Source organism: Pelophylax lessonae (assembly GCF_965119305.1).
Source record: "Pelophylax lessonae genome assembly, chromosome: 12".
In the NCBI taxonomy this organism is placed as follows: Eukaryota; Metazoa; Chordata; class Amphibia; order Anura; family Ranidae; genus Pelophylax; species Pelophylax lessonae.
Window position 1 is genome coordinate 56,688,911 of NC_138779.1, and position 26,130 is coordinate 56,715,040.

At 47.1% G+C, this 26,130-nt stretch overlaps 1 protein-coding gene across 1 annotated transcript in view; it reads left to right on the forward strand.

Moving 5' to 3' along the window:
- SORL1 (sortilin related receptor 1) overlaps nt 1-26,130 on the forward strand; it is a 161,899-nt gene that overhangs the window by 98,181 nt on the left and 37,588 nt on the right. Inside the window, exons 25-29 of the mRNA XM_082273653.1 lie at nt 2,280-2,399; nt 3,905-4,030; nt 11,969-12,076; nt 15,928-16,059; nt 23,762-23,893. Coding sequence (XP_082129779.1) covers nt 2,280-2,399; nt 3,905-4,030; nt 11,969-12,076; nt 15,928-16,059; nt 23,762-23,893 — 618 coding nt within the window. The remainder of the gene's footprint in view (nt 1-2,279; nt 2,400-3,904; nt 4,031-11,968; nt 12,077-15,927; nt 16,060-23,761; nt 23,894-26,130) is intronic.

A 26,130-nucleotide genomic window follows, 5' to 3' on the forward strand; every position in this document is an offset into this window, starting at 1 on the left:
AGCTGAAAACTGTCTTTCCCTTCAGTCTTGCACATACAGTGAATCCCGAAAGTATTCACAGCGCTTCACTTTTTCCGCATTTTGTTTTAAAATAAAATATTAAAAAAAAAATTAAATTCATTATTTTCCTCAAAATTCTACAAACAATACCCCATATTGACAACATTAAAGAAGTTGGTTTGAAATCTTTGCAAATTTAATAAAAATAAATAAAAAAAATCACATGTACATAAGTATTCACAGCCTTTGTTATGACACTCAAATATGAGCTTAGGTGCATCCTGTTTCCACTGTTCATCCTTGAGATGTTTCCAACACTTGATTGGAGTACACCTGTGGTAAATTCAGTTGATAGGACATGATTTGGAAAGGCACATACCTGGCTATATAAGGTCCCACAGTTAACAGTGCATGTCAGAGCACAAACCAAGCCATGAGGATTGTCTAAAGACCACTGAGACAGGATTGTATCACAGCACAGATCTGGGTAAGGGTACAGAAAAATGTCTGCAGCATTGAAGGTCCCAACGAGCACAGTGGCCTCCATCATCTGTAAATGGAAGTAGTTTGGAACCACCAGAACTCCTTGCTAGAGGGGGCCGCCCGGCCAAACTGAGCGATCGGGGGAGAAAGGCCTTAGGGAGGCGACCAAGAACTCGATAGTCACTCTGACAAAGCTCTAGCGCTTCTCTGTGGAGAGAGGGGAACCTTCCAGAAGAATAACCATCTCTGCAGCACTCCACCAATCAGGCCTGTATGGTAGAGTGGCCAGATGGAAGCCACTCCTCAGTAAAAGGCACCTGACAGCCCACCTGGAGTTTGCCAAAAGGAACCTGAAGGACTCTCGGACCACGAGAATCAAAATGCTCTGGTTTGATGAAACAGAGATTGAACATTTGGCCTGAATGGCAAGCGTCATGTTTGGAGGAAACCAGGCACCCCATATCACCTGGCCAATACCATCCCTACAGTGAAGCATGGTGGCAGCATCATGCTGTGGGAATTTTTATCAGCGGCAGGAACTGGGAGACTATTTAGGATCGAGGGAAAGATGAATGCAGCAATGTACAGAGACATCCTTGATGATAACCTGCTCCAGAGCGCTCTAGACCTCAGACTGGGGTGACGGTTCATCTTCCAACAGGACAACGACCCTAAGCACACAGCCAAGATAACAGAGGAGTGGCTACGGGACACTTCTGTGAATGTCCTTGAGTGGCCCAGCCAGAGCTCAGACTAGAACCCAATTTAACCTCTCTGAAGAGATCTGAAAATGGCTGTGCACCGACGCTCCCATCCAACCTGATGGAGCTTGAGAGGTCCTGCAAAGAAGAATGGGAGAAACTGCCCAAAAATAGGTGTGCCAGTCTTGTATCATCATACCCAAAAAGACTTGAGGCTGTAAAAGGTGCTTCAAACAATGTATTGTGCAAAGGCTGTATATAGAGAGGTGTGTGCCTTTCCAAATCATGTCAACTAAATTTACCACAGGTGGACCCCAACCAAGTTGTAGAAACAAGATGCACCTGAGCTCATATTTGAGTGTCATGACAAAGGCTGTGAATACTTATGTACTTTTGATTTTGTTTTAATAAATTTGCCAAGATTTCCAACAAACTTCTTTCATGTTGTCACTATGGGGTATTGCTTGTAGAATTTTGAGGAAAATTATGAATTTAGTCAATTTCAGAATAAGGCTGCAACATAACAAAATGTGGAAAAAGTGAAGTGCTGTGAATACTTTCCGGATTCACTGTATGTACAGGCTCCTCTCCTGTACTGAAATTGCATACTGTTATTATACAGTGAGGTTCTCACAATCTGCATTCGGAGCTGCAAAAAGTCAAAGCCTGCCCTATTCCTTGGCTGGACAGGCTGCATCTTTGTTCAGCCATTTCCTTCCCAGCCTTACTGTCCTTGGCTTACCGCTTTCATTTATTGGATATCTGTTCTTTCAGTCATGGCGGGCGATACCTAAGGCAGTCTTTCTACTTACCAATGTCAGCTCTAACTTAAAAAAAGTTCAACTTCCAGTATACTTTTGAGCTGTGGGGGAAGCCGACACAAACGCTTGGAGAACATAATAAATCCATGCAGATAGTATCTCTGGTGGGAAATGAACCCAGGACTCCTTTGGGGCAAGGCAAACTACTTTTTAGGGTAACAAGTAAAGTTGATTTGTCTTGTTGATTTCAGATTAAAATGTAACATCAGTAGCTTTACCTATCTATAAATTATGATTCTAGTCACATCTTATATTCTTTCTTTACATAATCCAGAGGCACACCAGTGTAAGGATGATGAGTTTAACTGTACTTCCGGCATGTGTATCCGCCAGTCCTGGGTGTGTGACGGGGACAACGACTGCAGGGACTGGTCTGACGAAGCCAACTGCTCAGGTACTAGTGGTTGTGTCACAGCCTGTGCTCGGCTTATTGGCATATTTTGTCTCCTATGTTAATCATGTTACTTAGATGCCCAAAAAACTTTATACAATTACGCAGGGTGTTGTATACCCTTTCCTGCTTCTCTATCCCTCACAATTTCTGATAATTCCGTGTTGTCAAAATGACAGCCAGGAATTGCTGTGTAGAGAGAGCAACTGAAATTGCTGCTGTTAAAGAAAACGTCTGACAAAGGCCTTGTTCACATGGATGTACTACAGTGTGCACCCGTGCCAGGGCCCTGTTTACCCACACAGATGCACCGGTGTCCTCTGCATCCCTGTGGAGGCAGTCCTATACTTTTTTAAATGGAGTGGCTGCACATTCCTTATTCCTGCTTTGCGCCAATGTCAAAAATCTTTAGTAAAAATCAGCATACATTACACATTAAGCACACATTTATCCCCCTTGATTACTCTAGATGTTAACCCTCTTCCCAGCCAGTGTCATTACAGTGACAGTGTATAGTATTAGCACTGATCGCTGAATTAGTTTCACTGGTGGTGTCAGTTAGCCAGTTCCCACAAAGGGTCAGATTGCCCGCTGCCCTATCGCAGTCTCACTATAATTTGCTGATTACCGCCATTACAAATATAAAAAAAATGTATAAATAACAATTCCAGTGTGTGTGTGTGTGTGTGTGTGTGTGTGTGTGTGTATATGTGTATATATATATATATATATATGTATGTATGTGTGTATATAAATATATATATATATATATATATATACCATTGTTTGTAGGCTTTCATTTTTACGCAAACCAAGTAAAATACGACAGGAAGTGCAGATAAATAATTTGATGGAAGTGCACCTTAAAGCGGGGTTCCAACCAAAAGTGGAACTTCCGCTCTTTTGCTTCCTCCCCCCCTCCGGTGCCACATTTTGGCACATTTCAGGGGGAAGGGGGGAACGAGTACCTGTTTTTGACAGGTACCCTTCTCCATTTCCGGGATATGTCGCCGCGGCGCCGTCCCTCAGAAGTTTGGCCCCCTCCTCCTTTCTCCTGCCACCGCGCCAATAGGAATGCGTTTCGCGCATGTGCCGTAGGTACCCACCCGTGAAGCCGCAAGGCTTTACAGCCGGGTTCCCTTACCGGCAATGGTGGCGGGGCAGCACCCGACAGCCGATGGAAACATCAGCTGCAGTGCCAACATCGTTTGAATACAGGACAGGTAAGTGTCCTAATATTAAAAGTCAGCAGCTACAGTATGTGTAGCTGCTGACTTTTGATTTTTGGAGGGGGTGTAGGGGAAGTCGGAACTCCGCTTTAAATTGGAGTCACTGTTGTAAGTTGAAATACATGACAACATGCACAGGAAGATTTTATAGTTTAGAAAGTGAAAGTCTCCAAATTGTTATGGCCACAATTACCACATAACTGCCCCTCCCCCTTAATTTAGTGTATGTAGGTTGCCCCAACATAAAGCACTTTGCTGACTCCACTTTTGTGTCTCCAGCTGTCTCCCATACCTGTGAGCCATCAAGCTTCCAGTGCCACGATAGCCACTGCATCCCTCAGAGGTGGGTGTGTGATGGCGACTCTGACTGCCAGGACGGCTCCGATGAAGATCACAGCATCTGCGGTAAGTGCAGGGAATCCTGTGAGATGTGCAGTTCACACCACTCGCATCTATATTCTCTTCCACTGTTTTCTTCTGAGCTTGGGTAGGATAATCCTTTCCCCTCTCGGTGCAGTAACCTGGTGCTGCAGCTTCAGGATTTTTCGTGGTATCCTCATGGGTGGGTTGGGGTAGTAAAGGGCGGTCTGCATGAAAAGCAGCAGAGCAATAGCAAATAGACAGAAGCTAGGTGCAGAGGAGGTCAGGGGGGGGAGGTGTTGAGAGGCTGGAGAACACAAAGCTTAAGGTAGCTGCTGACCCCATTAATATGGATCTTAGTGAAGGTTGGTTAGGATCATATGCACCTGTATGGGTGTACTAACGGGGCATTTACAGCACCAATTTCTCAGGATATTTTTGGCCAATGTTGTTGCTGATTTATTACCTTGTAGGTTTGTTTTAAAACCAGACATTTCAGTAGAACAAATTTTATTTGTGTTAAGATTGTACTTTTTGTATAGTTGATCCAGGATGAGGGTTTACATTGAAATTGGATGTAAGGCTGAAGGTTTGGGGTAAAGAGAAGATGCTGGAGGGTCAGCTATAGACGTTAAAAGTTCTGTTAAGGGCTAGGCGGAAGGCAAAGGATTAGTAGGAGGGTTAGGGGCTAGATGTGAAGATTGGCATTCGATTGAAGGATAATATTGTGTTTAGGAGTAAGTTGGGTGGTTAGATCATGAGTATAGGTCTGGGGTTATAGTTGGGGTTTAGTAATAAAGGGTAAATAAACGATACCCTTATTCTCAAAAAATAATCCATACACATCCACTACCTACTGGTCCTGTAAACTATTTTGCATGAAATAGTTTTTTTGCTTCCTCTCCTTTTCTTCCTCCTCGCTTCTGTTTGTCTGGAATGAGCAGAACATGTTTGTTGCAGTTGTGCACTGCTCTATGCACACTACTCATTCCATAGTCTAGAGCAGGGTTCTTTCAACTGGGGTTCAGGGGGACTCTAGGGTTCTGCAGTAAACCATTGTGGTGGATTTATATCTGCTCAATGTTTCCAGTGCTCTAAATGCACGCCGAGAGTGTAGTTCCAGCTCCTGTGAATGTTAGAGGGTGGCACCAGGAGGAGTGCTGAATGCAGACTGTGGAAGCAGGGAACAAGTGACTGGGATCAGTAAGTGAGATTCAGTCTGAATGGTAGCAGTGATGCACACTGTGGATGGGGGGGACAGATAGCAGAGGCTAGATAGGGAGATAAGATCCTGTGTATTGAAGGGGTGAATGCACACTGGGGGGAGATGGTGTCATGCGCGTTTGTTTTCTGCACAAAAATATACAACATGTATGCATTTTTCTGCGCAGAATACACTAACCCGACACTGACATTGTGGCGTGGCCAGTACACATAGAAATCAATTGTTTTCTCTGCACATTTTTCCATCAATTCTTATGCATATACAGTGCATCCAGAAAGTTTTCACAGCACTTCACTTTTTCCACATTTTGTTATGCTATAGCCTTATTCCAAAATGGATTAAATTCATTATTTTCCTTAAAATTCCACAAAAAATAGCCCGTAATGACAACGAGAAAGAAGTTTGTTTGCAATCAGCAAATGTATTAAAAATAAAAAAGGAAAAAAGCCCATGTTCATAAGTATTCACAGCTTTTGCTCAATACTTTGTTGAAGCACCTTTGGCACCAATTACAGTCTCAAGTCTTTTGGAGTATGATGCTACAAGCTTGGCACACCTATTTTTGGGCAGTTTCCCCCATTCTTCTTTACAGGACCTCTCAAGATCCATGAGGTTGGATGGCGAGCGTCGGTGCACAGCCATTTTCAGATCTCTCCAGAGATGTTCAAGTCTGGGCTCTGGCTGGGCCACTTAAGGACATTCATAGAGTTGTCCTATAGCCACTCCTTTGTTATCTTGGCTGTGTGCTTAGGGTCGTTGTCCTGTTAGAAAATTAACCTTCACCACCCCAGTCTGAGGTCCAGGGCGCTCTGGAGCAGGTTTTCATAAAGGTTGTCTCTGTACATTGCTGCATTCATCTTTCCCTCAATCCTGAGTAGTCTCAGTTCCTGCCGCTGAAAAACATCCCTACAGCATGATGCTGCCACCACCCACTGTAGAGATGGTATTGGCCAGGTGATGAGCGGTGCCTGGTTTCCTCCAGACATGACACTTGCCAGTCAGGCCAAAGCGTTCAATGTTTGTTTCATCAGACCAGAGAATTTTGTTTCTTATGGTCTGAGAGTCCTTCAGGTGCCTTTTGGCAAACTCCAGGTGGGCTGTCATGTGCGTTTTCCTGAGGAGTGGCTTCCCTCTGGCCACTCTACCATACAGGCCTGATTGGTGGAGTGCTTCAGAGGTGGTGGTTCTTCTGGAAGGTTCTCCTTTCTACACAGAGAAATGCTGGAGCTCTGTCAGAGTGACCATTGCGTTCTTGGTCATCGCCCTGACTAAGGCTCTTCTCCCCCGATCGCTCAGTTTGGCCGGGCGGCCCACTCTAGCAAGAGTCCTGGTGGTTCCAAACTTCTTCAATTTACGGGTGATGAAGGCCACTGTGCTCATTACGACCTTCAATGCTGCAGAAATGTTTCTGTACCTTTCCCTAGATCTGTGTCTCGATACAATCCTGTCTCGGAGGTCTACAGATAATTCCTTGGACTTCATGGCTTGGTTTGTGCTCTGACATGCACTGTTAACTGTGGGACCTTATATAGACAGGTGTGTGCCTTTCAAAATCATGTCCAACTAATTTTACCACATGTGAACTCCAATCAAGTTGTAGAAATATCTCAAGGATGATCAGTGGAAACAGGATACACCTAAGTTCAATTTTGAGTGTCATGGCAAAGGCTGTGACAACAACCCTAAGCACACAGCCAAGGTAACAAAGGAGTAGCTACAGAACAACTCTGTGAATGTCCTTGAGTGGCCCAGCCAGAGCCCAGACTTGAACACGATTGAATATTTCTGGAGAGATCTGAAAATGGCTGTGCACCGACGCTCCCCATCCATCCTGATGGAGCTTGAGAGGTCCTGCATAGAACAATGGGAGAAACTGCCCAAAAGTAGGTGTGCCAAGCTTGTAGCGTCATACTCCAAAAGGCTTGAGGCTGCCAAAGGTGCTTCAGCAAAGTATTGAGCAAAGGCTGTGAATAATTATGTACATGTTTTTTTGTTTGTAAAATTTTGAGGAAAATAATGAATCAATTTTGGAATAAAGCTGTGACATAACAAAATGTGGAAAAAGTGAAGCAATGTGAATACTTTCCGGATTCACTGTGTGTATATATATATATATATTAGGGATAGACCGATATGTGTTTTTTCAGGGCCGATACCGATATTTTGGTCACAACGTATCGGCCGATATTCTGCACATTCAATCACACATCCAATGCAGAGTGACCAGTGCCCCCATCGGATGCAGAGTGACCAGTGCCCCCATCGGATGCAGAGTGACCAGTGCCCCCATCGGATGCAGAGTGACCAGTGCCCCCATCGGATGCAGAGTGACCAGTGCCCCCATCGGATGCAGAGTGACCAGTGCCCCCATCGGATGCAGAGTGACCAGTGCCCCCATCGGATGCAGAGTGACCAGTGCCCCCATCGGATGCAGAGTGACCAGTGCCCCCATCGGATGCAGAGTGACCAGTGCCCCCATCGGATGCAGAGTGACCAATGCATGGGGATTAGAGCACTGCCTGATGACACAAAAAGCAGTGTTCTTCTGCTTACCTGGTGCGGGGGCTGTCATAGGAAGTCCTGCCTCCTGGACCGGCTTCTATGATGGACGTTACAAGTGTGCTTTCTATCATAGGTAGGAGCCGGTCCAGGAGGCAGGACTTCGTATGACAGCGCCGCACCGGGTAAGCAGAAGAACCCTGCTTTGTGTTATCAGGCGGCGCTCTTATCCCCATCCCCCCCTTCCCCTCCGGAGGCAAAAATATCGGTCAAGTTTGTGGCCGATACGATGCTTGCAAAAAAGTGAATATCCGCTGCCGATTATCGGCCAAACCGATAATCGGTCAATCCCTTATATATAGACACACACATCTATAAAGGATGGGCCGAACACCCCTCCCCGTTCGGTTTGCACCAAAACATCTCCAACAGGGAAAAAGTTCTAGCGAACATGCAAACTCTAAAGTCAATGGGACGCGAACATGAAAGATCAAAAGTACTAATTTTAAAGGCTTATATGCAAGTTATTGCCATAAAAAGTGTATGGGGACCTTGGTACTGCCCTGGGGGACGTGTCAATGCAAACAAAATCTTTTTAAAACAATCATTTTAAAGAAGCAGTGATTTTAATGATGCCTAAGGTGAAACAAAAAAAATGAAAAATTCCTTCAAATATCGTGCCTGGTGGGTCCCCTTAATGTGCCTGTAAAGTGGTGCATCTGTACGATGTATAGAGCCTGCTGCAGCAATACTGACTATTTCTAAAAAGGAAAAAAATGTAATTTAAACTTGCTCGCGGCTGTAAAGTTTACCCCCCCCCCCCCTTTGGGTCTGGGGGAAAAAAAGCTGCCTGGGGTCCCCCAAAATCCATAGCAGACTCTTATCCGAGCATGCAGCCTGGCAGGTCAGGAAGGGGGGGGGACGAGCGAAAACCCCCCGCCCCTCCTGAGCAATACCAGGCCACATTCCCTTAACCTGGGGGGGAGGGCGGGTGGGGGGTACTTTGGGGCACCCCCAAAGCACCTTGTCCCAATTCCGACAACCCTGGGCTGTGGTTGTCGGGGTGTGCGGGTGAGGGCTTATCGGAATCTGGAAGCGCCCTTTAAAGGGGCCCCCAGATCCCGAAACCCCCCCTATGCGAATGAGTATCGGGTGTATCGTACCCATGCCCATTCACCAAAAAAGTAAAAACCACAGGAAACAGTTTAGTAACGTCCTTTAGTAAAAAGAAAAAAAAATAGTGTCCCTCAATGTAAATCCATCATCAATCACGATGCCTGCCGACCTGAAAAAAAGCAAAAAAAGCTTAGTCTCCTAAGAGGCTACCCACTGTATGCCCAATCTTCGGCTTTGACAGTTTTCATAGGCAAGGGGTGGGGCCACCCAGCTACATCAACCGGTGGCAACGTCCCCTTTTGACGTCATGTGGTGATAGAAGGGGCGGTGCCACCGGGTGATGTAGCTGGGTGGCCCTGCCCCTTGCCTATAAAAGAACTGTCAAAGCCGAAGATCAGGCAGACGGCGGGTAGCCTCTTAGGAGGTGAAGCGTTTTTTGCAATTTTTCTATTTTTCGATTCGGAAGATGTCGTGATTGACAATGGATTTACATCGAGGGACACTTTTTTTTTTTTTTCTTTTTAATAAAGGACTTGTCAAAAACTGTTTCCTGTGGTCTTTTTTACACTTTTTTGGTGAATGGGTAGGGGGTAGCAAATCTTGAACCTTAAAATAACTACTCAAAAGCACAAGCACTGAATGTTACCCTCTCTTTTTGCCCACTGGCAGGAGCACTTCACTTCACCTGGAAGAAGGCAATGACTTACTTGGGAATACAGATTCCGGCTAAACTGTCGGAACTGTATGATAGGAAATGTCAGATTATTCTAGGGAAAATTCAGGCAGACCTTAAGGCTGCATTCACACTCTAGCGTAGCGTTTTTTACCGCGAATTTACCGCGATTTTTTCAGGCGTTTTTCATTGACATCTATCAAAAACGCTGGTAATCAGCCCAAAAAGAAGCTCATGTACTTTTTTCAGCTACAGGCGTTTTGCAAAACTCTCAGATGTGAACAGGGGCCATTTAAATGAATGGGGTTTTACTTGTTGGGCGTTTTGGAAGCGTTTCTTTTGAGCGTTTTTGGAGCTGAAAACGCCCAGGTGTGAATGGAGCCTAAATCATGGAACAATCTAAACGTGTCCTGATTCGGGCATTCTGCCTTAATTAAAATGAGCATTCTCCCAAGATTACACAGGCCATACCAATTGCGATACCTCCCTCCTTTTTCTCTGCCTTCAAAAAGAGCTGCTCCTGCTTCCTTTGGCAAAACTCCCATCTGTGCATAAAATATTCACGTCTTACCCTACCGAAACTCAAGGGGGGAATTCCCCTCCCAGAGCTACATAAATATTACATTGCCTGCTTGCTTACGAGGACGGTGGGACTGGAGTGTCCACTCGTGCGAAAGCATGGGTTTCCCTGGAAAATTCTTATAGCATTCCCCCTCTACATCTCGCTCCCTGGCTTTCAGCTAGAGGAGTCCCTTCAACCCTTTCTGACCACCCGACTATTGGCCCTACTCTTAACAAGTTTGGTTGGGCATGTTGAGATTACACATTCTCATCAAGGTCAGGTCCTCTTACGTCAGTGAGAGAAAATCCAGATTTCCCCCCTGGACTGTCAAAAGTTTTTCTAGTTGCAAAATGGCCGCACAGAGAGGTTCTGGCACACCAATTCTTCTTTAATGGAAAGCTTCACACTTATGATCAACTAAAGGCTTTCTCTAAATCAGGAATATTTCCTTTCTGGGCATTCCTCTAGATACACCACTTCTTATCACACTCAATCATGATTACTGTATGGTCCAGACCCCTCCCACAATTTGAGAATATATGCCTCAAACAATCCCCCCAAAGGCACCTAGTCTCTACCATATACACTGTTAATGCATTCCACACATACTGCTAGACAGAGCGAGGCAAGCATGGGAAAGAGATCTGCAACATGCCATTACTGATGAAGAATGGGATGACATAAATGAATATATACACAAGGGCTCTTTGAACGTGGCCATACAGGAAAACGGCTACAAAATTAGTTCGCACTGGTACAGAACCCCTGCATTACTGCATAAATTCTCACCATCACTTCTAAAGGTGTGCTGGAGATGCAGCTCAGAGGTGGGAACCTTGCTACACATTTGGTGGGCTTGTGATAGGATTCCCCCATTTTGGAAGATGATCCACGATACCATCACGGAACTCACAACCTACACACTTGTCTTTACACCTGAGCAATACCTACTGCACCACACATCTTTATCGAAGAAAAAGTACAAAAGATCATTAGCCATGCGTTTGGTCAATGCGGCCAGACTCTGCATCCCTGTACATTGGCGATTAACACATGTGGGAATGAGTCAATAAAATAGAGCAAATGGAAAATCTGATCCATATTTCACAAGATCGAGTTCCTAAATTAATGTCCACTTGGCTTTGCTGATCTCACTTTAAAACTACTGAACAATACAGAGCTCTATCCAGGTAAAAAACATGCTTTCACCATTTCAGGCTGTGTCCCATAAGCTCACGCTTATCTATGGACTGAGGAACTAGGTAACGCACTCGGCCCACCCCGTTCCTTTTCCTTTCCCCCCTCCACCTTTTTTTTTTCTCCTCTCTCTCTCTCTCTCTCTCTCTCTCCTGTTGCTCTTTCTCTCTCCCTTCCCTTTCTTTTCTTGATTGTCCCCTCCTTATTCTGATCTCATACTCACCTCGATGACTTAATCAAGAAAATTCAAACGGGAAGCCAGCCAGGGTAGGAATCGATTAATGCTTTCAATTTTGATACAACCTCAAAAGACCTGGTGGACCCCGAGTGCTTTTAATGTCTTCACATGCCTTACTGTTCTGACCTTACCATAAGAGTTCACAGCTATCGTTACAAATATGGTACAATTTTGTTAACCTTATGTATGCAATTTACCGCCAATTTGGCAGATTTCTTTGTGACCCCATCTATGTTCTACTAATTTCATGCTGTTCTACATTACTTTCAATAAAAATTGCTAATGAAAAAAAAAAAGCGATACTGCAGAAGTTTTTATGTATGGGGTCACGGAGTATGGAACAGATGGAAGTATGCCTTTCAGAGTTCTCTTATTCCTCAAAACATCCCATTGTTCCTTTTCTGGAAAAATAAGCAAAATACATTGCCAAACTTATTCCTTTAAGATTGTGTAACAGTCTTGTCTCCTTCCAGAAAAGAAGTGTAATGGTTTCCACTGCAGAAACGGGACGTGTATCCCACTGGGTAAACACTGCAATGGTGTGAAGGACTGCCCTGACGGTGAGGATGAGCAAACCTGCGGTAAGTATAAGCTTATATCTGTCATGGTTTGCCATGGGTACTACAATTTTAACAGAGAAGCTTGATTCCCAGGTGCCCTCTTCTGGCAGGAAATTGCATTTTCTCTTTCGTTCATTGACAGACACAGCTCCTGATTTTTCTTAACTATTGGGTTATACTGCCCCCTACAGGAGTAGGACACTAGGCAGGAAAAAGCTTGACTACGCCTATGGGCAGTCCCAGGGGGTATACACCCACTCTAAGCTATAAGCACTACTTTTCTACCTAGTCAGGAGAAGGGATCTAGTTCCTTGCTGGGATCTCTGGTCCTGGCGATTTTTCTCTTTTTAAATGGAATTTTTTCCTATCTGTTTTTTTGTTCCTGTGAGATCCTATAATCAATTGATGGACTGGGTAATCAAGATCCAGAGGGTCCCCCTAGTCTGGTCAGCGAGTGCACACAGGCCTCAGCTCCATGCTAGGTCTGCCATGACATAGCTCCACTGGAGGGGGGCTGGCCTGCGAGTTAAAGATCTCGCGAGGGCGCATACGACCTGGCCTCAGCCTGAATCGCAGTGTTCCTCCTGACAGCCACATTCCAATTGAGTGGTGATCTGTCCGGAGTGGTGCCCACTCTGTTCGGAGGGGTGCTCACTCTGTTCCTAGTATGGTAAGTAGCTGTCCCCCCTCCACTCCTTGAGGGTTTTGGGTTGGTCCTGGGCCCCTCCCTGGGATGATGGGACCCCCGGGTTCCCCTCCTTACTCCCAGCCCCTTAAAACTTCCGGTGGTCACTGTGGGTCTTTCGGCTCCCCCCCTCCCTGGGTGAGGTTATGAGCTGGCATCTGCCACATGCTCTAAAGGGGGGCTTGTTGCTGCTGACCGCGTTTTTCCTGGTGCACTACAGGGGGTTAAGCAGGGTTCCCTGCCACCCTGGGGGTTGGTGACTAGAACAGGGATGTCCTCTGGGCTACGGTGGCTATTGGGCTGGGGGAGCGGATGGTTTAGCATCCGTAGGTCCGAGCCTCACGCGGCTGGATCCAGCCAAAAATTTAGGCCGCGGCCTACGGGTCAGAAACTATGTGGAGCAGCCCCTGTGGGGGTGGCTGAAGCCACTGCCTCCTTTTTGGGCATCCGCCCTTCCCTCCGCTGCCCCTGGGTAGTTGGCTTCCCTGGGGCTCGCGTCCAGGTGGCTGGGTGCCCACAAAAATTTAGGTCGTGCAGCTGAGTTGGGCGTCTCCATTGGGGGGTGGCCCCAGTGAGTTTGGCTGAAGCTCCCACTCTTCCTTTGGGCATCTGCCAGACTGGAATCTGTGCACTTGCGGCTGAGCCTCCGCGAAAAGTTAGGCCACAGCCAGCTAGGCAATGCGGTCAGCTTGGTGAATCCCTTGGAAGAGGTGGGGCTGTGCCATGGTGTCGCAAACTCGGACAGAGTAGGCTAAACTTTTATGCCAGGACCTGGAGGGGAAACTGCTTCCCCCTGTCTTGCGGAGCTGGCGGATCAGGTGATCGAGGGGCTACAGTTTATCTATGATGCTTCTTTGGATGCGGCTCCTTTGATTTCTAGGCTGTCTGTGTCCGCAGTGGTCCTTCGGTGTATTATCTGTTTGTCCGAGGACCAGACTTCTAATAAGGCCTTATCTGATCTTCCCCTTGTAGGGGATCGCCTGTTTGGAGCTTCCTTGGATGACATCGTTAAGGGTCTCACAGGAGTGAAGAGTACCCTTCTTCCGGCTACCAAGGGCAAGGAACTCTTCAAACATGTGGGCCATTCTCCTTGGTTCACGAGAGGTCTTTTCGTTCCTCAGGGTCTCAAGTCAAGGAATCAAATGTCAGGGCCTCCACCGTAGGTTCCAAGAGGACCTTGTTTAGCAAGCCACGAGCGGGCTCTTCCAGACCTGCAGACAAAGCTGCCTCTGCATAAAGGGGCGACCTCACCCGTTACCGGGGGGTGGGGGGACATCTTCGCTGGTTTACAGATCCATGGACCTCCCTGGCGCAGGATGAGTGGGTCCACAAAGTTATTCATTCAGACTACAAGATCGAGTTCGGTCTTATCCTCCGAAAAGGTTCTTCTCTTCCAACCTGCACTTGTCCCCAGTTTGCTTACAAGGGTCTCTTTGTGGCAGTGCAAGAATTGTTACTTTAAGGGGTGATTGTTCCAGTCCCGACTTCAGAACTTTTTCAGGGGTTTTTACTCAAACCTCCTTTACAGTTCCAAGGAAGGCAAGGTATGTCCAATTCTGGACCTCATGGCGCTAAAATCTGCTTTGTTCGGATACAGAAGTTCTGCATGAAGTCCATTCGCACGGTTGTGGCGTCTCTACATCAGGGGGTTTTCTTGTCGCTTCTATCGACATCAAGGACGCCTACCCGCACATTCTAATATGTGCTGGTCACCAGCACTTCCTCCGATGGTCTCGCCTCTGCTCCTCGGGTCTTCACAAAAGTGTTGGCCCCGGTGCCTGCATTGTTTGAGTCAGCGGGGGGGGGGATCAGGGTACTAGGGTACCTGGGCGATCTTCTGAGAGTGGAGTCTCCAACTGCCCTGATGGACATCTGGAGATTAGTTTGGTTGGATTCTAAACCTTCAGAAGTCTGCTTTGGTTCGGTCCTAAAAAAACTGGACTATCTGGGTCTGACTCTGAACTCGGCCTCAGCCGAGTGATATGGGACAAGGATCCACGGTCTCTAGAGGTGGCTCCGTTCTCTGGCGCTTTGACGGGGAATATCCTTCTCCCCGTGTTCTGGACAGTTGCCGCCACTTATGCCAGCCTGTTCGGGTAGGGAGGCGTCCTCAGCACCGATGTGCTCAGGGGGCCTGGACTCTGGCAGAGTCCAGACTGACGATTAATGTACTGGAACTCTGACCGATCAGACTTGTCTGGCTCATTGAACAATTCGGCTTCAGGGGTGTCTGGTACAAATTTATTTGGACAAGGCCATGCCCGTGGTCTGTCAATCACCAAGCGGGCACAAGAAGTGTCCTGGCGGCTCGGTAGCCGGCTTTCTAAGGTGAGCTGCCGATTTGTTCAAGTCCTCTCTAACTCCTGCCACGACTCCGTGCAGGATGGAGGCAGAAAGGATTTGAGCCATTCTAGTAGCTCCAGACTGGCCAATGGCGCCACTGCTGTGTCTCAGCCAATCAGGAGGAAGAGTCTTGGACAGCCAAGACACTCGTGGACATCGCTGGACATAGATGGGGCTAAGGTAAGTATTAGGGGGTGCTGGGAAGGCTGCTGCACACAGAAAGCATTCAGATAAAAAACCTTCTGACTTTACAACTCCTTTAAAAAAGAAGCCCATTTTTCCTCTAACTTTTAAATGTTAGTTTGGGCTAGTTTTGCTTAAATTTCATAAGTCTGTGTATGCTGAAATACAAGTCTGTGGCTGCTGTGTATGCTGAAATACAGTACAGCAAACTAATGCTGCATACAGTAAGCCTTGCTGTGTTACCTACACACTTCCTTCTGCGGCCTGAAAGAAAGTCATTTGGCATCTCCGCCATTCTGGAATAGTCTTGTATATGTATCAATGAATACAATTGTCCGAGGTGGCAAGACGTGTTGGGGTTGATTAACTAAAACTGGAGAGTGCAAAATCTGGTGCGGCTGTGCATGGTAACCAATCAGCTTCGAACTTCAACTTATTCAATGAAGCTTTGCCAAAAATACCTGGAAGCTGATTGGTTGCTATGCACAGCCTCTCCAGTTTTAGTAAATCAACCCCAATGTATCTTTCTATAATCACACACATACACTGTATATTTAGCTGTTTGCTTGGCATTCAATTTTTAATTTTTACTAGCTAGTGTGTCTATTTTTTTTTTCTCCTGTATCATAACACTCATCACCATGTAACGTCTGTCATTTAGAGCCCCTGTGTACACGCTACATGGATTTTGTGTGCAAGAACCGTCAACAATGCTTGTTCCACGCCATGGTGTGTGACGGAGAGACGCAGTGTCGTGATGGGTCTGATGAGGATCCTGCATACGCTGGATGTTGTAAGTAAAATACAGTTCTAATCATTCCTTCACTGTGCTGTCAGTTAATCGGATGTAATGCAGGAGGCAGACCTTCACAGGGCATCTGTATCTTAAAGGGCAGAATCGCTGCTTTGTCAGTTTTACCTCTTCATAAGGATGATCAGTTTTTTGTGTTTTTTCTTTTTTCCTAATTTTGCGTTTTGCTGAATTTCAACTCGCATATGATAGAACAAGCCTAGAACCAAGCAACAAAAATGGTGAAAGGTCTGAGGGATAAAACCTATCAGGAGAGTCTGCAGGAACTTAATATGTACAGTCTTCAGAAAAGAAAGGGAAGGACGGGACGTCAGTGAAAACCTTTAAATACATAAAGAACTCTTCCAGACAAGATGCAAACATTCCTTTAATCAGGGATTAAGCTTTACTTATCATAGTTATAAATCTTCTTTTCTGTTTCGTCCATTGACACACAGCTCCTGATCATCTTAACCATTGAGTATACTGCCCCCTACAGGAGTAGGACACTAGGCAGAAAAAAGTCTGGCTACGCCTATGGGGAGTACTAGGGGCTATACTCTCTCTCTGCTATAGGCACTCTTCCTAGTCAGGAGTAAGGGCCTAGTTACTTGCTGGGATCTCTGGTCCTGGCAATTTTTTCTTTTTGGATAGAATTTTTTTCTCCTGGATTTTTTTCCTGTGAGATCTACAATCAACTGCCAGACTGGGCGACAGGCTGGATAATCTAGATCCAGTGGTCACCCCAGTCTGGCCAACGAGTACGCGCAGACCTCCGCTCCGCACTAGGTCGGCCGTGACATAGCCCCACCAGACGGAGGCTGGCCTGCGAGTTAAACTCCTCGTGAGGTTGCATACGACCTGGTCTCAGCCGAGTCGCAGCATTCCTCCTGGCCAACAGCCCCTTCATTTCGATGGAGAGGAGCTTCTGTCTGGAGCGGTGCTTGCCTGTTTCCTGGTATGGTAAGCAATTGTCCCCCCCCTCTCCCCCCTAGAGGGTTTAGGGGTGGACGTGGGCCACTCCATGGGACGGTGGGGTCCCCGGGTTCCCCTCCTTTCCATTAGGCACCACCCTCATCGATCTGGTGGTCCCTGTGGGGCTCCCCTAGAGACTCATGGAGTCTTTGGAGCACATCTGTAGTCTTTGGGAGCACATCTCCCCACTTGATCTCCTCTCTGAGGCTGCTCATCCATCCATCTATGCACTGACGGCGGTCCTGGAGTCCTTGGTATCCTGGGGGGGGGTGGCTTTTTGGTGTCGGGCTGGCAAAAAGCGCCCTCCACCTTCCCCTGCCTCATCTTTCTTATCAGATCCTGAATCTGATTCGGCTGCCGCGAATCGTGGGTCACCCTGCTGGGTCTGCGACCACGCGCCCTGAATCCTCATAGTGAGGATTCCTCCACTTCTGCAACCACGTACAAAATGGCGCAGGTGGATTGTAGCTGTGCATGAGACCTAAAAGATGGAGGCGCAACTGAAGCTGCGGCGAAGGCGCAGGTTCTCTTTGGCATTTACAAGCCATTCAGAGCGGAAAAGGTGTTCCCTTCCCCTCCTATTTTGACAGAATTGTCACTAAATCCCCTTCGGGTCCCTAAGCAATTTTGCTAGGCGATACACCTATGAGGAGTCCCTTCTTAAGAAGTGGACTGTTCCACCAGTGGTGGTTCTTCCAGTTTCCAGATTGAACGAGGCAACCATGATTTTGGTTGAATAGTCCCCGGCCTTTAATGACCCGACTGACAGGAAGGTGGAGGCTGTGGCCCGCAATATGTACACCCTGGCTGGTTCAGCACTGAGGCCGATATTCACCATTGTCCTGGTGTCGCAGACCCTGACCGAATGGGCTAGGCTTTTGCGCCATGACCTGGAGGGGGAGTAGTTACCCCCTGACTTTGTTGAGCTAGCGGATCAGCTGGTCCAGGGGCTGCAGTTTATCTGTGATGTCTCTTTGGATGCGGCTCCCCTAGTTGCTCGGCTCTCTGTTTATGCAGTGGTCCTTCGGCGTCTCTTTTGGCTCAAATGCTGGTCTGCGGACCAGACTTCTCAAAAGGTCTTGACTGATCTTCCCTTTCAAGGAGATCGCCTTTTTGGTGCTTTTTGGGGGGGGGGGGTACCTTTCTTCCGCATGCTACCAAGGGCAAGGACCCTTGTTGTAAACGTGGGTCCTCCTCTGTTCATAAGCAGTTTTTTCGTCCCTCAGGGTCGACCTGACAAGGGATCGAAGCCCATCGGGGCCTCCTCTGGAGAATCCAAGCGAACTTGGTCTGGTAAGTCAAGAGCAGGCTTCTCCCGACCTGCGGACAAGGCCTCTTCAGTATGAAGGTGCGCCCTCACCCATATCTGGTGTGAGGGGATGTCTTCGCTGGTTCCCGGACCCGTGGACTCCCCTGGTACAAGTCAGTTGAGTCCACGAGGTCATTCGGTCCGGCTACAAGATAGTTTCGTTCTTACCCTCCGGTAAGGTTCTTCCTTCCAATGTGCGACTGTCCCCAGTCCGCTTACAGGCTTTTTAGGGCGGTGCAAGACCTTTTACTTTAAAGGGTGATGGTCCCGGTTCCAACATCGGAACGTTTTCAGGGGTTTTACTCAAACCTGTTTACAGTCCCCAGAAAGGAAGGCAAGGTGCGTTCAATTCTGGACCTCAAGGCGCTGAACTGCTTTGTGCGGGTGCAGAAGTTCAGAATGGAGTCCGTTTGCACGGTGGTGGCTTCCCTGCATCAGGGGGAATTTTCTTGCCTCCATCAACATCAAGGACACTTGCCTTCACATTCCAATATGTGTCGGTCTCCAGCACTGCCCCTGCTTTGCAGTGGGAGAGGAGCATTATCAGTTTTTGGCGTTACCCAGTGGTCTGGCTTCTGCTCCTCGGGTCTTTACAAAAGTGTTGACCCCGGTGCTAGCATTGTTAGGCCAATGGGGGATTGCGGTACTGGGCTACTTGGACGACCTCCTTCTATGAGCGGACTCTCCTACTGCTCTGGTGGAAAACATGGACATTACCATATGAGCTTGAGGGTGTTTGGCTGGATTCTTCTGAATTTTTAGAAGTCTGCTCTGGTTCCATCCACAAAGCTGGACTATCTGGGTCTGACTCTGGACTTGGCCTTAGCCAGAGTGCTCCTTCGTCTGGACAAACTCCAGAAACTGCAGGCTGTAATTCGTCTCCTGCTGTCCAGCAGATGGTAATTCCTCCGGACTTGCATGCGGGTGCTGGGCCTGATGGTGTCTACCTTTGAGGCGGTTCTGTTTGCACAGTTCCATACGAGGTCCCTGCAAGGGAGATTCTGGCCAAATGGGACAAGAATCCACAGTCTCTGGACAATTCGATCCGGCTGAGCCGGGGAATGAAAGAGTCCCCGATATGGTGGCTTTGTGCTTCGACTGGGCAAATGCTTCATCCCCTTGTATTGAACAGTGGTCATCACGGATGTCAGCCTGTCCGGCTGGAGAGGTGTCCTCTGCAAAATTTCTGCTCAGGGTGTCTGGACACTGGTAGATTCCAGTCTACCTATCAATGTCATGGTACTTCGAGCGATCAGACCGTGCCTGGAACATTGGACGGATCGTCTTCAGGGATGTCCAGTGCGCATTCAATCGGAAAATGCAACGGCCATGGCTTATGTCTATCACCAGGGGAGCACAAGAAGGGTCATGGCGACTCTGGAGGTAGCCGGCATTCTAAGGTGGGCAGAATGGTTCGTTCCAGCTCTCCCTGGAATACACATTCCCAGGTTGGAAAACTGGCAGGTGGATTACCTCAGTCTGGAGGCATTTGACCAAGGGGAGTGGTCCCTTCATCCGGAGGTGTTTCATTAGTTGTGTCCCAGGTGGGATATTCCCAAGGTGGATCTGTTGGCATCCCGGCTCAACAGAAAGGTGCAAAGGTTTGTGGCTCCATCACGAGATCCTCTGGCGGATGCCACGAATGCACTGGTGGCTCTGTGGGGTCAGTATCGTCTGATTTACATCTTCCCTCCTCTCAAGCTCCTGCCAAGACTTCAACGCATGATCGAGGCAGAAGGAATTACGGTCATTTCAGTGGCCCCAGACTGGCATTTCCAGGCTTGGTACGCCGATCTGGTGTGGCTGGTCGCCGACATTCCTTGAAAGCTTTCTCTCAGGGAAGATCTGCTGTCCCAAGGACCAATCAATCTTCCATCCTGCTTTACATTCGCTGGCTTTGATGGCTTGGCTGTTGAACGCCAGGTGCAGAAGGATAGAGGACTGTCTGAGTCAGTGATTCCTACGCTGTTGAAAACTAGGAAATCTACTTCTAGGAAGATCTACCATCGTACATTGAAGATGAACATTGTGTGGTGTGAGTCTCTTGGGGTTCATCCTCGCTCTTTTTTGGTGGCTTGGATCTTGACCTTTCTTCAATGGGGGGTTGAGCAGAAACTGACCTTGAGAACTATCAAGGGTTAGGTGTCGGACTTAGCAGTCTTCCTTCAATTCACCCTTGGCCACTTACTCCTTGGTGTGTACTTTTTTTCAGGGAGTTAGGCACTTGACCCCTCCAGTGTGGTCTCTGTTGCCACCTTGGGATCTCAATTTGGTGCTCTCAGACCTCCAGAAGCCTCCTTTTGAGAATCTTTGGGAGATTCCCCTGCTGTTTACGCTGTCCCAGAAGGTGGCCTTTTTTGGGGCTTTCACCTATGCGCGCAGGGTGTCTGAATTGGCGGCGTTACCGTCGTTCACCTTACTTGGTGGTTTTTCGCTCCTGTCTGTTGTTCTTCCTCAGGTTGTCTCTGATTTTCATTTGAATGAAGACATTATGTTGCCTACCCTGTGTCCCAGGCCAAAACATCCGAAGGAATTGCTTTGCATGCCTTGGATATGGTCCGGGCGATTAGGGTGTACCTGGCAGCTATGGAGTCTTTTAGGAAATCACACTCACTATTTGTGCTTACGGATGGGCCTCTGAAAGGGTTGTCACCTTCCTCTGCGACCATTTCCGAATGAATCAGACTGTGATTCAGGCCTATTCCATCAAGGGTCAGGTTCCTCCTTTCCCTGCACTCTACTCGGGCGCTCATTGCCTCCTGGGCCTTCTGTCATCAGGTGTCAGTGACGCAGGTTTGCAAGGCAGCCACCTGGTCGTCGGGGCACACTTTCACAAAGTTCTATAAAGTGGATGTGTTGGCATTTGCGGATGCTTCCTTTGGCCGCATGGTTTTGCAGACTGCTGTTTAAAGGACCTGGTCCTCTTTGAGGGTGTATTGTTTTTTTTTTTTTTAGGCGGGCTCCAGTTGTTTTAGTTGAGCTCCTGTTTACTTGGTTTTGCTATAGTTTAGCCTTGGGAATTTATTTTTTCCCTGTTCCCACTCCACTGTTTAACACTGCTTTGGGACATCCCAATGGGTAAGAAGATCAGGAGCTGTCGGTCAATGAGCAAAAGCGAAAATGGGATTTTTGATTTACTGTAAAATCCATTTCTCTGATGTTCATTGATGGACACAACACCCACCCCTGTGTGGAGTTGTAATTCTTCTGACACTGCTTGTAACAAAACTGAGTACCTATAGCAGAGATAGGGAGTCTACCCCCTGGGACTGCCCATTAGCGTAGCCAGACTTTTTTCTGCCTAGTGTCCTTCTCCTGTAGGGGCAGTATAACTCAATAGTTTAGAAGATCAGCAGCGGTGTCCGTTAATGAACATCAGAGAAATTGATTTTCTAATCTAATTTTTGTAAACTCTATTTCCATTGCAAATGTGCACCTGCTTTGTGCCTGAGCATTATATGAAAAAACACATCCCTACCCTAGCATCCTATTAGACATCCATGTTTCCTCCCTACTAGCCACTGGGTGTTAGAAATTAGCTGTGCAAATATATTCTAGAACTAGGTCTGATAGTGTATAGATTGTACTGCTAAAGTCTGCACTACCTAGTAGCAAGGAAAGAGGAACCTACAGGACTAAAGAGATGCTGGTGATGTGTCCTTTATAAAAAGCTGGGGTTCAGACCTTTGTCACATGTGGAAACTAATTTCCACCCTACTATCGGACAATTAGGTACATGGACTACCTCATGTGACTGTAAGATAAGAGGCAAAAAAATACTTTGCGCTTAGTAAGGTTATGCTGTTTATGGACAGTTATGGTTAGGGCCTTATAATGCTCTTTTGCAATAAGTAGTTGTCGTGGGCTTACATACACTTTTAAGGTTAGAATAAAGTTCAGGAGAGCTGTATTGCCAATATGAAGCTAAGATTAAAAACACAGGTACACGACCTGAAGCAGGTGGAAAGTTCAGAACTAACCTTAGAAAGTATAATTTTAGTGCATGTGCACGTGTTTGGGTGGGAGGTGGTAAGGGGAGGTGGTTGACCTGCAGTTTTCCCACCACCTGACTACCTCCCTTTAAGCTTCAGCAGTGGATGAAAGGGGTTGCAATGCTTTGTCACAGAAATTCTATTGAATGGGACAGCACTGCAGCCATGAATCAAATGCTAGTCTTGCTGTTGTAATATTCCCATTTAAAATCCCTAAGCATTCAGGAGACAGCAGTATCCTGACTGCTGGACAACTACTTTGTATCACTCACTGAAAAGGATCTGTCTTACGCACTTCCATGCTCCTGTGTATGACGACAAGGCTGTCTCTGGAGTGGTGGTTATCCATGCAGTCGCTAAAGATAGGGAGGTACTTTTTTCCAATGTCTTGGAAAGTCCTGACTACAGATGCCAGCTTGTTGGGTTGGGGAGGCATTCTGGAGAACCTCTCCGTTCAGGGAACATGGTCACTAGACAAGAAGTAGTTACCGATAAATATCTTGGAACTCCTTCCTTCAGTGGTTGGATCACCCTCCCAGGTCATAGTGTTCAGGTATGTCATTCACCTGGGAGGAACCTGACAAGGCGCTGGTGTGGGCAGGATGTCACAATTAGGCCCTGTCTGCCATGCACATTCCTGGTGTGGTAAAAAATCATCTCACAGGGGATCATCTCCCCTATGTGAAAAAAAATGTTGTAAACAAAAAAAAAGACGAATGTAAAAAATTTAAGTTCGAATTAAAATGTTCTGTGATTGAAGTGGAGAACTTGAACGGAGAGGTGCATTTTTTGAGCGTTTTTTTTTTTTTTGTTTTTTTTTTAACTGACCCGCAACAAGCAAGATTTTTAACACAACAGCGAAATTGCAAAGGACCAGTGTGAAAGAGAAACATACAATTTAAATGGATGCATTTTTCTTGAGCCTTTCTTGCCCTAAAGGTGCTGATAATGACCGACAATAAATGCATATTCATTTAAATTCATATTCATTTAAAATAATGGTTGTAATTAAAGAGTTGAATATAATACAATTATATGTAAAAAAAAAAATATATATATATATATATATATATATATATATATATATATATATTTTTTTTTTTTTAAAACTGTCACTTTAGGTTTCGCCACCAAAATTTCTATTCAGTGCACCTCTAATATTTCCCGAGCCATTATTAATGATTGTTATCCCCCATATTCCCAGCATTCTTTGACCCAAACTTTGTTAGGGTTTACATACACTTTAATTATAGGCAGTTGTAGACGGATAAAATTAACAGTAAACTAACAATGAACCTTTCAAGCAGGGTACAATGAATGCTTTAAAAGCATCTACAGACATCGAAAATAAATGTCTTTAACAAATGAATATTGATCAATTTCTGTCCCACCCTTATAAACCTTTCCTTTGTGTCTTCTCACCTTCCAGCACGAGGTCCAGAGTTTAAAAAGAGTTGTGATCCACTGAGCTTCTCATGTCAGAATGGCGTCTGTATTAGCCTGGAGTGGAAGTGTGATGGGATGGACGACTGTGGAGACTACTCGGACGAAGCAAACTGCGGTAACCCTCCATTTCTCTCTTCAAATAGACCTTTTAATTAACCACTTTAATACCAGGCACTTTTACCCCCTTCCTGCCCAGGCCAATTTTCAACTTTCAGCGCTGTTGCACTTTGAATGACAATTGCGTAGTCATGCAATTACACAGCTCCTCATCTTCATGACCGTAGGGTTATGCTGCCCCCTTCAGGAGTAGGATACTAGGCAGAGAAAAGCTTGAGCACGCCTATGGGGCAGTCCCAGGGGGTGTACTCCCACTTCCTGCTATAGGTATTCAGTTTTTTTGGGCTTAGTCAGGAGGACCTAGTTCCTTGCTGGGATCTCTGGTCCTAGCTATTTCTAGCTATTTTTTTTAAATGGAATTTTTTTTCTCCTTTTATTATTTTGTTCCTGTGAGAATCTACTATCAACTGCTGGACTGGGCGACAAACTGGATAATCTAGATCCTTAGGGTCCCCCCAGTCCGGCCAGCGAGCACGTGCAGACTGCAGGTCCGCGCTCGGTCGGCCGCGACATAGCCCCACTGGACGGGGCTGGCCTGCGAGTTAAACGTCTCGCAAGGGCACATACGAACTGGCTTCAGCCTGTGTCGGAACGTTTCCTCCTGGTCGACAGCACCCACATTGCGATGAAGCAGTGTCCTGTCCAGAGCGGTGCCCACCCTCTTCCTGGTGTGGTAAGTACCTGTCCCTCCTCTACTCCTGGCAGGTTTGGGGGCGGACGTGTGCCCCTCCCTGGGATGGTCAGACCCTCGGGTTCCTCTCCTTCCAATCGCGTTGCCCCTCCCCCAGCTCGGTCCCCTGGGACGGACATACCTTTTTGAGGTGATTTGGGGTGCGGCATGGGGGGGGGGGGGGCGCGTGCCACCGGCGCCCAAAATGATTGCTCCTTGCGGGGATCGGCCTGCTTGGGGCGCCTGGTTAGCTACTGATCGATGGCCATGTTTGTGTAGCCTCGACGACCATTTTCCTTTGGTTTCCCATTGAAAATAGCGGCGGCCATGTTTTTGGAGCTCAGATGGGTGGTGATTTGGCGGTGAATCGCCGATGTTCCTTGGAGACTCCCTCTCAGGAAAGATCTGCTGTCTCCAGAACCGATCTTCCATCCTGCTTTACAGTCGCTGGCTTTGATGGCCTAGCTGTTGAAAGCCAGGTGCTGAAGGATAGAGGGTTGTCTGATTCGGTGATTCCTACGCTTTCAAAGGCTAGGAAATCTACTTCCAGGAAGATTTACCTCTTGTACTTGGAAGACGTACATTGCGTGATGAGAGTTTCTTAGGGTTCACCCTCTTTTTTTTCTGTGATTCGGATCTTGCCTTTCCTCCAGCGAGGGGTCGAACAACATTTGGCCTTGAGTACCATCAAGGGCCAGGTCTAGGCCTTGGCCATTTTCTTTCAACATCCGTTGGTCTCACTCCTTGGTGCGTATTTTTCTGCAGGGATTGAGACACTTGGCTCCCCCCGGTGCGGTCTCCATTGCCGCCATGGGACCTCAATTTGGTGTCAGTTCTTCAGAAACCTCCCAGGAGATTCCCCTGCTTACAGTTTCCCAGAAGGTGGCCTTTTTGGTGGCTATTTCTTTGGCGCGCAGGGTGTCTGAGCTGGGGGGCGCTGTCCTGGCGTTCACCTTCTCAAGTTGTTTCACAGGGATAAGGTGGTTCTTCGACCTTGTCCACCAATCCTTCCAAAGGTCGTCTCCGATTTTCATCTGAATGAAGACATTGTGTTGCCTTCCCTGTGTCCTAAGCATTCTAAGGAAGTTGATTTGCATTCCCTGGATGTGGTTTGGGCAATCAGGGTGTACCTGGCAGCTATGGAGTCGTTTTGAAAGTTAGACTCACAGTTTGTCCTAACGGATGGACCTCGTAAGAGGCTGGCTGCTTCTGCTGCGACCATTTCCAGATGGATCAGGCAGACTGTGCTTTAGGCTTAATCTATTAAGGGTCAGGTTCCTCCTTTCCCTTTTAGGGCGCATTCTACTCGGGCGCTTAGTGCCATCTGAGCATTCTGTCATCAGGCGTCAGTGGTGCAAGTTTGCAAGGCGGCCACTTGGTCGTCAGTGCACACATTCACAAAGTTTTATAAAGTGGATTTGTTGGCATCTGTGGATTCTTCTTTTGGCCGCAAAGTTTTGCAAGCTGCTGTTTAGAGGATTTGTCCACTTTGAGGGTGTTATTTTTTTTTTTTTTTTTTTCAGGTGAGCTTCAGTTGTTCTTAGTTGAGCTCTATGTTACCTGGT